Consider the following 14,412-nt stretch of genomic DNA (forward strand, 5'->3'; position numbering starts at 1 on the left):
CCCTGGTGATAAAAGGTCCCCCAACAGCTGACCTCCTGCTTAGGGGGTCCCCTGTGCAGGGGGTAATTTACATCACAGTGTGCATGTGCTCTCTTCAGTCTGAAAGTCAGGACACTGAGAAAAGCGGAAGTGTGTGTGTGTGTGTGTGTGTGTGTGTGTGTGTGTGTGTGTGTGTGTGTGTGTGTGTGTGTGTGTGTGTGTGTGTGTGTGTGCATCTGTGGATATGTTTGTGCGTATTTGTGCATGCATGAGTCCTGCAGCATAATGCAATAGGCATTTACCTAATCCTTTGGACGAAACCTTTTCCCTTCAGGAATAAAAGACAGGCCATCTACTGTAATGTAGCTTTAGTTGCTTGGGGATCCAGCCACAATCCAATGCATAAAGCCAGCTTCGGGTAATGTGAAGTAAATATATTTACTGCAGTTTTCAAACCATTGCTTTACTGAACAATGATACATAATAGGGTCATATATTACATTTCTTCACTGTCACATGTTATATTTATTCTACGTGATACCAAATTTCTATATTTTTGCTTACGTTAAGAGCTTCATGGGGGTGACAACTGAGCAGGTAATCTCCCTGCAGGCGTTTAAAGCTCACTCCCCTCCGACCGAGGGCGGTACACAGAGATGTCAGCGGTAATTTACCCTGTTTCCCAGTGACGGTTTGGCTCCAATGTAAAGCTGAACATTCATGGAGTCCATGACGCACAATCTAACACTCTCCATGCCTTAATACTACGTCATGGAGCGGCAAGAGATTATTAATGTATTGGGTTTCATTTTATTTATGTTTAGCTTACTTTTTATCTACATCTGCAATCATAAGGATTATGGTTTTATTTTAATTTTTAATACAATAATGTTATCCATTTCCGAATAAATAATCTAAATAGATTAGAATTTATTGTGTGGACTGGCACCAGAAAAATATTTTTGTATCCGATTTCCTATTTTGTAAAATTATTGCTATTCCCCATAGCTCACTGCATCATATCTCCTTTTTTTTGGTTTCAACACCAAACAGTAGTTTCTACGTGGAAGAAACCTGGTCTTGATTTTCTGAGTTGCAGAACAATTGAATTGATACATGATCAATGAAAAACCAACTTCTACTCTGAATATTACAAATGATAGGATTATGTTAATCGGCTCGCCATGGTGGGACTATCTCTTCTTGTCCTACAGTGTAGCATCTCTGCAAGTTCCCCCTAATTGTCTCACCCATGTGAGACTCCCCTCCCCTTATCCGGAAATCTAGGAGTGGAACTTAAACAGAAAAGAACTTAATAAACAGATTTTTAGCTCTTAGATGTTAACATTCCACTCCTAGTTTTGGCCAACAAATATGGAAAGGAAACGCGGACCAGAACACAATGGGGGTGGTCCATCCCCATGTTGTTTGGTTTGATTTACTACTTTTAAAGACTTATTTTTATCAGTCGAGATTGGGACAAATACGTCTAAACTGGGACAAATACGTCTCAAATAGCAGTAAAAGAAACCTGACAATGTGGTGATAAATTACCCCCTCTGTTTGAATAGGGCTTAAAGTACATAACCCATAACAGATTTGAAAAACATTTTTCAAGAAAAACAAACCACATACATATATCATATCCAAGTAACTTTATTTTATTTTGTTCCAATGCTGCACCATCTATTATGCACATCTGGTAAAGAGTTCATCATAATAATTATTATGTATGAATAGTTCCAGTAATACACGCATATATTAAATGTAATACTTCTGCTGGTTGCCAGAAACAGAAGATGGCTGCAGAAAAAAACACTTGCAGTTAAACACTGTACAACAAATCAGCTATATACTACACAGATAAATCAGAAGAGACTGTTATATTATAATGCCAAAATTGAAATTGACGGCAATGCATCTTTATATAAATCTATTGTCCTGTATATGCAAAGATATACAAACATATAGTCGTCTTGCTCCATGATCTGTTAAATATGTTAAAAACACAACACTGTTTGTTATATCCCAAAGCCACAATCATTTCTAAAAATTCCAAACTGCAAAATAGCCCGGTACAAAGCTAAAATTACTATCCTTCTTTAATATCTTTTACTAAAACATAAATATTCTTTACCATATATTTTCTTTTGACATTCAAAATTGTAAAGTCAATATGGCTGAATTATTATTTAAAAAGCACATATTTACAAACTGTTTCAATACATAAATTATTTGGCATAATTCTCACAATCATACTGCATATGCACGCCTGCTCTTACTTTTAAGTGGAATCTTTTATTAAAGTTAACAAATTATGTACAAAAATACTCGAATAATTACTAAAAATGTAATTAGTCACCTGCTAACAGTTTTCCTGGGAAAATATATAAAAAGTGATCATTTTCTTTCAACCAGACTTATCTTTAAAAGCAAAATACACGCTTTACCTAAAAATCAACTTCCCAGCAAAAAAAGGGAAATACTTATTCTTCTATTTTTTATGGGGTTTTTTATCACATTTTTTTTAAAGGAGGGTGTAAAATGCATAACCATTTTGTAAAATCGCCATAAAAGCATGAGAGCAATGAAATCAATCGTGTAAGGTGCTCTGTTCTTGGTGAGGATGTAGAATTATGTGCCCGAACAGGTGGCAGTTTTGTTGGTGGGAACATAAAAGTATTACAGTAAAACAGCAGATATACAATGCCCATAATTCAAGGACCAATGACAGCGAGACAGCACACAGGCTAGAAAGGCACAACATTACATCTGTACAAGAGTTTGTGGTGGAGAATTGCATTGCTAGGGATTGCTCTGTGTGATTATTCAGGAAATTAATTGGATGCAAATGTTTATTGCATTATTTATTAGTTATTGGATCGATGCATCAAAGAAAACTAGGAACTAAACTTGAGAAGCTGCTGGATTATACGCTGCTCAGGTATTATTAATGGAATTTAACAGGGATATGGTATATGATGGCCTGTCATAGAATAGGTTATGCATTACTGGTAGTCTGACTTCAGGGATCCTTACTGATCAGAAGAAGGAATAAGCCACAATATCCCATATTAACTGGTACTGCAACTTGTACTACAATAACACTATAGCCACTCTATAATTTCTGATCAATTGGGTTTTTATCTAACCCATACAATTGCACATAGATAGACTATGGTAAAGATCAACCATCAATGTAAGGTTACATTCACATGACCATGTAAAATGAATACTTAGCTGTTTCTCACGGTCAAGTCGCCTGTTAACAAACAGGCCATACTAGGACATGCGCTACATTTTAGCAGGTCATTCACGGTCTGTTAAAAAAAAAAAACAGCCCATGTGAAGGGATCCATAAAACTGTATTGCATTGAAAGTAGCCATCTGTGGATGTCATGTGAATGAGACCTTGTAGCCTTTAGTCAGAAAGGATCTAAACCACCATTTTAAAAGGTAAATTGCCTGTGTTCCCTGGAAGTAAGAAGGATTCAGCTGAGAATCAATGAAGAAAATGAAATGCACATGCTCAGGAAATACTGCTGCAATATTATCTACATGTACTGATCATAATACTGCCATGTGCATACTAAAAGGACCAATGAAGTCAATGTACAGAGAGGTCCTTATATTATTTATTATTGCTATCAAGATCCAAGCCATCATCCCAAACTGGAATGATAACCTGGTATGTGGGGGCACGTTTGTATTGGCATCTATACAGATTATCTTCATTTACATGGCAGCAAACTCAAAGTGATCACTCCCTTTTTTTCAATAAATAGAACGATGCAGAGAAATAAAGATTTCTGCTCAAAATACCTTCGATTAATCTATTTTCTTAGTGTATACATCCAGAATACATAAATATACCCTACAGTACTAAGCTGAGTAGTTCTTCTCATACGCAATGTGCTTATTAGGTGTGCAGAGCATTGCATCCTAACACCAGCACTTGGGCCTGTGCGGAGCAGTGTTACATCAACATGAATTATATTGGCACCTCATAGCAAGCACTAAACTTACAGACTGCATTTCCCAACTTCAAGTATCCATCCATTTACTATAGAAAGCGCAATACATCTTTCAGTTTCTGGCAAGTCAAATGTAATTGTTACATTGTTATAAAGTCAATTTTTAGCACATTCGGCAGAAATTAGCCTATTTTCACAGGTGACCTGAAGCAAACCTGGATTTATTGCAGTTTTACTGCTGTGTCAGGAGTTAGTGATGTAAATGGATGTCTCCATAAATGTGCACAGCAATGACAAGCATCTTCAGCTTGTTGCAAGTTCTTCCAACATCTGACTGAGTATATCATTAAATATGCTCATGCTAAATATTAAAAACAAGCATAGCACCTCTAACATTATAGGTGCTATAGGTTCTGGAACCCCGGTGGGGATCACCAAGATGTTTATACAGTCTAAGGCTAAGGATTGGACAGTATGTTTAACTTTATTTTTTGCTTTCCCGTATATCAGTTTTGAAAAGGAATACTGCACTTGGGGGATGTACAATCTGCTATATTGTGCTAACATACACATAGTCATTCTTAGAAACATCAGGGTTGCAAAGAGTGGTTGAATGGCAGGCTCCTTCAACAATGGATCTGATTTAGGGTCTGTTGTGGACTTAAAACATGCTTTTAATAATATTGTACTGGTGGACACTATATGACCGAAGGGCCCTTTAGGCCCTGAAGCAGCTTGTGTACTTACAACTGTCAATGTAATAGAACAGATACTTTTGGAAAGCCTAAGACAAAATGGCTTAATAATGGATGTATAACAATAAAATATGTTTCATTATTTACATTTTATACATTTATTTTATTCTTACAAATGTTTTTGGGTGCTTAAGTACGGGAAAAGTTGGCACAAGATAAATGCAATGAATATCAAAATTGTGATTTGTAATATGAACATATACAGCCGCATAGTGAGCTGTGAAACTTGCTGTTGTATAAATTGTTGTGCAAGGACTTTTCACTATTAAAAAAAGAAGAAGCAGACTCCGGTAGAGCTGCCCAATAAAAATAGACTAGTGTTGGCTCTGTCTGGATTAGCAAATTTAAATAGGCTTCAGAGTGAGGGCACTATGTGCTCAGTCTACTTCGTTTATTACATGCAGCTATTTATTCCCCAAAAAGTGATGTGGGGTGTGAGACTACATTGCGCTCCAGGTCATATAAAGAATATTGACAGATAAGGACAGAGGCAGAAGATAAATAGAGGAATTGCAGTGGCCGCTAGGAATACATTTTGGTGCTCCTTTTGAGAAAGGCATAGTTTGTACTATTAAATGCACTACTCTTCCATAATTAAGATTTTCAAAAATGTACAATATAACCTATTAAAAGCCAAAACATCCTCCAGAATTTTCTGGCATCCACATGAAAAGCTGGCATGGCAATGGCTGGCAAATGATGATGTCTAAAGCCAGTTTGGTGGCGTCTCTGTGGGATTCACTGTCCTGAACGTAGAACCTCCGAACTAAAGTCAGCATACTGTAGAATTCCACTTATTACAAGTATCCAAGATCCAAACTTTTCTAGTTTCTCATGACAACCGATCAGAGCTCACCTTGTATTTTAAAAACTGCTGTGTAAAAATTAAAGCTGATCTCTGATTGGTCGCCATGCTCAACTAGAACTCAGACACTTTTGATAAATCTCCCCCATGGAGTGAGTTTGTCAGATCAAACTTGCTTGTGTACAAGTGGCATAATTCTGCTGGCTGGAGCATTATTTGGTGACATATTCAACTAATTCAGATCCATTGTTTAAGGAAAGCTGTAGAAAAAATGTAAATACTAAAGCAACCCTAGTTTTACTGCCTTTCACATACGGCTTTGACAAATGGATGTCGCAAGGCTGTAAGCAGAGACATGTATGAAGCATACAGCATTTACACTTGTTTTCTGACCACTGGAGAAACCTCATACAACATGCATTTCTGACAATTTCTTTTTCCATCTTGAATTAATACAACATAAATTGTCTCTGCAGATACAAAATGCACAAAGTACAAAAGAGAATTTATCACTGCCGAGCAAAAACCTATATATACACATCATATATGGAAAATATCATATTCATTAAAAATAAAGAATACTATAATCCTACAAGTAATGTATTAAGATGATGATCAAATTTATATTTCTATTATTTCTATAGAATGTTTCAAGTTAGAACAAATTGGAAATTGTTGGCTGGTTTAATGGTTAAGAAAGGACTCAAGTATGTTTCAAAATAAAACCAAAAACACAAAAATATCTAGGAATCAAATAATTCAACATTGCATACAGATTCATAACAACCATAAGAAATTATGATATCATATCCAGTAGCTGCACATACTGTGAAGGTATGTGCTTTTTGTATGTAATCCAAAGTGCCTCTTGTCAAGTTACTCCTGAATTAATATTTCTAAAATAATGTGCAAAACAATAATACATAACAAAATTCTTCACTTCTGTAAGAGAACCAAATAATAAACAATTAAAGTGCCCATACTTTTATTACATCTATAACCCTTCTGCAATCTGCATTTATCATTGGACCCTCAGGGTTATGCCTACAAGGTCATATTGTTCAGCAGTTCTTTTACAATTGCGATACTTTCCTTGGGAAAGGCCTTGGGCGTGGCAGTGGATCAGTTCTTTTGCCGTTCTCCAGACTAGTTGGACGCACTGGACCTGGTTTCGGTGGTAAAGCTGGAGGGTCGATAGGTGCAGGTATGGAAAGACATTGAGGTACAGGCACAGGACGCCTTAAAGTCCGTTCATACACACTGTAAGGGGGTGGAGTTTTATTCTCCTTTCTTGTTGGTTCCTCTGATATACCATAACTTGAGCCAGATCCACTTTGCTCAAATATTTGACTCTCAAAACCTGACATTTCTGAAATGCTGCAGCGGCTTAGAGAGGAAATGCCACTACTGCAGCTTCCAGATAAGACTGGAGAATTGGACATCATGCTAGGATGACAATCCACAGGAGATGGAGTAAACGAATGCATCGAGCCCTGAAAAACAGTGACCAAAGTTTAGCAAGTTGCCTTTGTAAAAATATGAATTGAAATGAATGACTGTGACTATAACTAACGAAGTTTACAGCCACTTACCTTTATTAACACTAAGGTACGAAGATAATATATACTTATCAAAACTTCTCCCATTCACAACCAAAAAGTTGTGTCGTGAGCAGAGCTTGAAGAAATGCTACTATATATGGTAGTAAATTGATGTGATCCAGTGAGCAGCCCTGATCTTGAAATGGTTTATAAAGCCAGTTCTGAGATCTTGGAACCTCAGGGAGTTTGAGCACAACATTGTTGAATAGGCCCTGGTGTGCCTTCCCTGACCCCACAGTCACAGCGGCCCCCACAACAGTCAACAGTCACAGCGGCCCCCACAACAGTCAACAGTCACAGCGGCCCCCACAACAGTCAACAGTCACAGCGGCCCCCACAACAGTCAACAGTCACAGCGGCCCCCACAACAGTCAACAGTCACAGCGGCCCCCACAACAGTCAACAGTCACAGCGGCCCCCACAACAGTCAACAGTCACAGCGGCCCCCACAACAGTCACAGCGGCCCCCACAACAGTCACAGCGGCCCCCACAACAGTCATAGCGGCCCCCACAACAGTCATAGCGGCCCCCACAACAGTCACAGCGGCCCCCACAACAGTCACAGCGGCCCCCACAACAGTCACAGCGGCCCCCACAACAGTCACAGCGGCCCCCACAACAGTCAAGAGTCACAGTGCCATACACAGTAGTCAGAAAACCACTCACCTTTTCCTGCTCCCCTAAAGCAGCAGCAGCCTTCTTCTTTATGCCGTTGCTGTATATGGCTCTGAAGCCAGTAGACATGATGTGATGACATCATCACATCTGCCAGCTTCAGAGACGGAAGGTCCAAATGTGGTATACAGGTGTAAAGAAGAAGACTGTTGCTTTGGGGAGGTGGGGAAAGAAGAGTATTGGGGTACATTAGCCTGACTAGCACAGCAAAGGAGCAAGGTGTCAGCAGGCCTTATAACCAGTATCCAGTTTGCCACATGGATACTAGCGTCAAATCACTACTTGACTACTCAACTATCTTCTCATATCCTAGTTCTACATGTTTTCTGTACCAACCAGTGTGCTCCTCTTCACTTATTAACATGTGTACAGTTATATCACATGTAATACAGGGTGAAAATTCTCATTGTGGCAAAGGATATCTACCATTTGATTTCATGCATTATGAACCAAACAAACATACCTAGAGACTGCTGTAGCTACCTTGTTTAAACCCTAAACCGATTAGTTTTGCTCAAAAAACAATAATAAAATTCAGGACCTTGGGGAAGCTGGGTTGCATACAGGCTGCCTACATTAACACATTACACAGAGCTTCCTGAACTGTCCAGACAGGACTAATCAACCTGAGCTGGATGACTCATACACAGCAGCTGGCGGATGGTGCAGCGATTCATTAGTTCTGCCTGTCAGGGACAATACAGTGATGATGTATTCTCGGCTTATGCTGGGCAGGACAAGGCTGGAGCAGTGCATAATTAGGTATGTTTGGTTCATAATGCATATATATGAGTAATAGGCTTCTCTCTTTGCCTTTAATTTAATCTGGTCTTGTTAAGCTGACACAAGATGTTGAGCTCATACAAATAAAGTGCTTGATTTGGTCTATTTGTTCAAACCTATTTATCAATGTATTTATTATAAAAATGATTTCCTATGTTTATTTCTATGAAAAGTTATATTTTAGACTTGCACTCATCCTCCTAATGTATTCTTCCCTTTTCACCTCCTATTTTCTTTCCAAAACAGAAAATTGTTTGGGTCACAAAAACATGCATTAAAGCATCACAGAAAAATACTGGCATCTGTCCATCAGAAAATAGTAAGATGTGTTTACTAAGCAAACAGCGTGCACTTTACACTGTGTGTCTACATGCTTATGCCCTCCCATGGGTTTAATAATAGCTCACACAAAATATCTGGCTGCCATATTCATACAGACTATTATTTAGAGCAAGCACAGTCTAAAACAGTAAAGAAGGCAAGTTCATGTAGTGACCATTACAATTCTGTAACCAACTTTATTAATTTATCTCAGAACAGAGCAACTATTTTATTTTTCGATCAGAGTAGAGAATGAAAACACTACCTGACTTTAGACAAAATGTCATGGACAGGGAAGCTACAAATTTTCCATGGTATAAGCTTGCCCTCTGCTGGCCACTTGTAGTTTAAGGCACACTAACCAATTGGTTATAAGTCTCAGGAAAAAAAAACAAATGAAAGAAAACAAAATTTACCTTCATTGGGGATCTTCCCATTATAGAAGGAGACACGGCAGCAATGTTTCTAGCAGGAGAAGCTGAAATTAATCAAAGAAAACATTTATTAATAGGTTATGGATTATCCCAGCACGAACATACCAGCCGCCAATCTATCATTATTGTGATAGTCTTATACTGTATATCCATCGGACAGAATCCAGATATTGCCCAGACTTCTACAGTGTGCAATGTGCTGTTGGTATATTTTAGACTAGACACATTCTATGCAATAAAACACATATGTCCCCCTAAACGGGGCTTCTATTTAGAAAGATCTTTAAAAGTACAAAATCTAATAACATCTAAAAAAAATTAAAATACAGCATTAGAATAGCTTTACATTTGTGGAGCCTCGGTGGTCCATTCCATTAAAAAAAAAGACGACCTCCGCTTTTTACGTTTTTATGAACAGCCACATTACTGTTACACCTCCTGCGGCTCCAGAAGCAACCTTCTGCAGTGGTAATGGGCCATACATTCACTTTATTGATGCTGAAAGCACTGGTTTCATTGGTTACCTGCATGTCAGTTATTGACTGAGACGTTCACCTTGATGTACAGCACATTACTGCTGTAGAAAAACAAGGAACTGAAGGAGCAAAGAGGTCAGTAATGGTTATTTTACTCTACGTTATTCAATTTTCTGCTCTTAGTGTAATTTCTGAAGCTCTGGTGCAACCTCTTAAAGGGCAGCATAGTTAATCTTTAGGTCCACGGGACTGGACAAGCGTCACTATTTGATTAATAACCCCTAAAACAAAACACAGCAGACCTATAGTTATGAGTATGCCTTATTTATGAGAAGATCTGAGCATATTATATGAAGCCCTAAAGACCACTTTAATTACAGACAGTATCCCACCATACAGAAAAAGAAACAAAGAACTTGAGAACTTAAAGCATAACTAAACTTTCAACCTTAACTAAACTTTTGCCTTAATGAAAACTGAAGATGATGAGGGTTGTTCCCATTTCAGGAAGTTAATATTATAGTTTGTGTTATAAAGAGTTATACAATTTTCCAATATACTTTCAATATCAATTCCTTGTGGTTTTCTAGATTTCTGCTTCCTGTCATTCTATAGGAAGCTTTTACTTTTACTCTTAGTGGACATAAATCTAAACATGGTCACACAGGTGCACAGCTCCGTGCACCTAATCAGAACCATGCACACAAATTGTTTAACTTTTTATAATACAACTATACCATTTGCCGAAATGGGAATGACCTTTTAACCCCTACGCGCACCAGGACGTTCTAATAAGTCCCTGCGGGTAGATAATTCCCGCACAGGGACGTGCTATAACGTCCTGCTTCTGGCACCGGCTTACGAACGGAGCCGGCACCAGAAGCAGTGGCTGTCAGCTGTCTATTACAGTTGACATGGCGCTCTAACACCCGCGATCGCATCCGACTCCGATCGTGAGTGTTAACCCCTTACACGAGGCGGTCGCTTACCGGGGGATCTGATCCACTTCTGGGCAGCCCTGAGGTCTGCCAAGTGCCCCGGGGATGCCCGATGTCCTGAGCAGTCAGACCCCTTCCGGGTCTGACTGTAAACTCGCTGCGCATAAGTTATGCATATGAAAAGATGGTGATGCTAAAATGAACAATATTTTCTCCAAATTAGTTTTTATTCAATAAAATTGAATAAAATACACTAAACCCCCAAATATTTGGTATCATTGCATCCATGACAATCTATATAATAAAACAGAATAGTTATTGGATCCGCATAGTGAACCCCGTAAAAAAAACAACTCCAAAAAAAATGCTCCGAAAAAAAAGATAATCTTTAATTAATACCCTTTAAAAAATGCTCTAAAAAGTGATAAAAAATGTTATACACTCTAAAATAAGACCACTAAAAAAAACAAAGCTTCTCGCAAAAAATTACTTTTTGTTTAGTAAAAATAAAAAATATATATAAATGAGGTATTTTCATGATCGAGGTGACCCATAGAATAAAAATAAATATACTATTTATATGGTATGGTAAACAGCCCAAAAAAAAAAAAAAAATCATCCTAAAAATTGATGATTTTTATTTCGTCCACCAACAAAGAGTTAATAAAATCTCACCAATTAGCTATAAATGCCCAAAATTTATGTACCTGAATCTGCATCTCATGTGGCAAAAGAAATAAGCCCCTATAGGTCCACATTTAAAAAAGGAAAAAAATTATAGCCTGTACAATTTGGCAATGCAGATCTGCCACATATAGAATATCGGTGTACTCGGGAGAAATTGCGTATCAAACTTTGTGGAGCCTTTTTTCATTTAATCCATTACAAATGTTTAATTTTCCATCCAAAATGAGTGTATTGTAAAAAAATATTACAATCTGTAGACTGCACCTAAATTTTGTTTTAACCCCTTATAAAACACCTAAAGGGGTAACAAACTTTTCATATGCTTTTTCATACATTGAGGGGTGTAGTATTTAGTATACTATAGTATTTAGGGGTATAGTATTATAGTATTTAGAACATTGAAAATAAAGAATTTTTCCAAATTTTTGCCAAGTTTGGTTTTTTTCATAATTAAACACAAAAGATATTATCCACTTTTTTAACTAGTCTGAAGTACAACGTGTCACGATCTCAAAATCCCTTAGATATCTCATAGCATTCCAAAGCTATAATCACTTGTAGTGACACAGCCTATTTTGCCCTTTAGGATGTAGTCCCATTTTTCAAATCTGCCCTGAGTCCCGTAGGGGTTAACTTTGTTATATACTTTATTAAAGAAATATGTTCATGCACACTTCTTTTCTTTCTTCCTTATTGAATCTTTTGAAGTGTCTAATGACCCAACTCTGTACAGACAGCCTCTGGATAGTTTGTTCTCCTCACAGAACTAAATCATTAAAAAGGAACCTGTCAGCAGAATTTACCTAAAAATATAACTTTATGTTGCTAGCATCATCCCAAAAAACAACTTTATTATGTAAATGAGGCTAGGCACATGGAGAAAGAAAGGGATGTTATCCATTAACCCTCCCCTCCTCTGATACCTGATCATGTCTGTGTGTAATGTGTAGTAAAGCATTGTCAGTGCTGACATGCTGTGTTCTACTATACACATGTGAGAGACACCCAGACATCCAGCTACACAAGTGTCTGACATGTTCTGCTATAACATGGCTACATACTGGAGGAGTTGAATACACAAACAGACACACTGCGTGGCTGCCAGTACCAGGAAGCACCTATAGGAGCCAGCACCCGGAATGTCACATCATTATACAGGCTGTCAGTCATGTGTATAGGAGTATCTCATACACACATAGGCTGCAGGGGGCATGGCTGCCAGCACCAGGAAGCACCTATAGGAGCCAGCACCCGGAATGTCACATCATTATACAGGCTGTCAGTCTGTATAGGAGTGTATAGGAGTATCTCATACACAAACAGGCTGCAGGGGGCGTGGTTGACAGCACCAGGAAGTGCATAGAGGAGCTAGCACCAGGAGTGTCACATAATTATACAAGCTGTCATTCAAGCACTGGGGGTGTGGCTGTGCCTCCCACTCATTAATAAGCTGGACAGGTAAATATGATAATGATTCATCGGACATCTCTCAGGTCAATTGCAAAGAGCTTTAAGACCTGATTGCTTAAGCTTACAGGCATGTAGAGGGACAATGAAGGAATAGGGGTAATGCTTTTAAATGACAGTATATGAAAATATATATTTATTTGGGGGTTAATTTGCCTGACAGGTTCTCTTTAAGGAAATTATACAAAAAGTCTATAGGAAGATTATCAAACTTCACATTCTACAAAGTCTAATATCTACTTGCTGAAACTTTACTATTACTTTAAATGTGTTGAGAATCTTTTTATAATTAAGTATTTTGAAAGAAAGTCAATAAAACTAGCATGCATGACGTAAGCTTGAATTTCTAAGCAGAGAGCATCTTAGAGTGGGCAGACCTACCGGCTTGTGTGGGTCTGGGTGGCACAGGAGGAGTTATAAGCCTTCCACTTTCTGACATGTTTTTTGCTTCTTTCCCACTATCCAGGCTCCAACTGCTTGGGGCTGTGTTCACTGCTGTAAAATTGGAAAAAAACACAGTGAATTGGAAAGTTGTTTAAGTAAGTCCAGAATATATTATTTTTATGGAACAGTTGACAGAAACTTTTCACATTTCAGAGTGAAGTGGAGCACAAACAATGTAGGCTATTGGGTAGAAGAAAATAGAAATTGGATTAACCACCTAAATTATTAAGGATACTGACAAACCACTTAGGCTATATGTTACTTTAGGGGAATTTGCCTTAAAATATTCTATAAATATTCCAAAAATGCTGCAGTTATGTCTTAGTGTAGACTGCAAAATGTCTTGTGTAACCAAACCACAGTATCACGATGCATTAGCTCTACAATTTTTAAAGGTGCTCTCACCATACAATGGGGCAGATTTACTTACCCGGTCCATTCGCGATCCAGCGGCGCATTCTCTGCGGTGGATTCGGGTCCTGCCCGGATTCACTAAGGTAGTTCCTCCGACGTCCACCAGGTGTCGCTGCTGCGCTGAAGTTCCCTGGAATGCATTGATCTTCACCAAGCCGGACCGAGTGAAGGTAAGCGCGAGTCCCGCGACACTTTTTTTTTAAAAAAATACGGCCGTTTTCCCGAATGCGTCGGGTTTTCATTCGGCCACGCCCACAATTTCCGATCTCGAGCGCCAAAATCCCGGGGCAATTCAGGGAAAATCGGCGCAAATCGGAAATATTCGGGTAACACGTCCGGAAAACGGGGATTGGGCCCTTAGTAAATGACCCCCAATAAATGGGTTTTCCTCAAATCCTGGAAACCCCTGGAAGCCGAGTAGGGGTGAACAAAATTTCCTCAGATAAAATACATTCACTTGTACCATAAATTCATGCAAAATTTGTTTTAAAGTTATCAGTGACCATTGTTATGCAGCTGCTAGCAAGCATGTGACTTCACCTAATATATCTTTAGTCTGACCACAACTAGAATTGTATGTAATATTTTGGGCATCATTGCATAAGGTGGACACTATAGTGGATTACAAGGCAGAATACTCAAATGAATGAAAGGACTA

At 38.4% G+C, this 14,412-nt stretch overlaps 1 protein-coding gene across 3 annotated transcripts in view; it reads right to left on the reverse strand.

Annotated features, from left to right (window-relative positions):
* Nucleotides 1-1,619: 1,619 nt before the first annotated feature.
* DOCK4 (dedicator of cytokinesis 4) overlaps nt 1,620-14,412 on the reverse strand; it is a 182,204-nt gene continuing 169,411 nt past the window's right edge. For 2 of the 3 annotated variants that reach the window (XM_072146919.1, XM_072146916.1), the window contains 3 exons: nt 13,278-13,391; nt 9,311-9,372; nt 1,620-7,006 (listed from right to left, as the gene is read on the reverse strand). In XM_072146919.1, the coding sequence (XP_072003020.1) occupies nt 6,587-7,006; nt 9,311-9,372; nt 13,278-13,391 (596 nt within the window). In that variant the 3' untranslated portion in view covers nt 1,620-6,586. The remainder of the gene's footprint in view (nt 7,007-9,310; nt 9,373-13,277; nt 13,392-14,412) is intronic. The other variant, XM_072146918.1, reaches the window with a different exon arrangement.

Source organism: Engystomops pustulosus, chromosome 4 (genome assembly GCF_040894005.1).
Source record: "Engystomops pustulosus chromosome 4, aEngPut4.maternal, whole genome shotgun sequence".
Taxonomy (NCBI): Eukaryota; Metazoa; Chordata; class Amphibia; order Anura; family Leptodactylidae; genus Engystomops; species Engystomops pustulosus.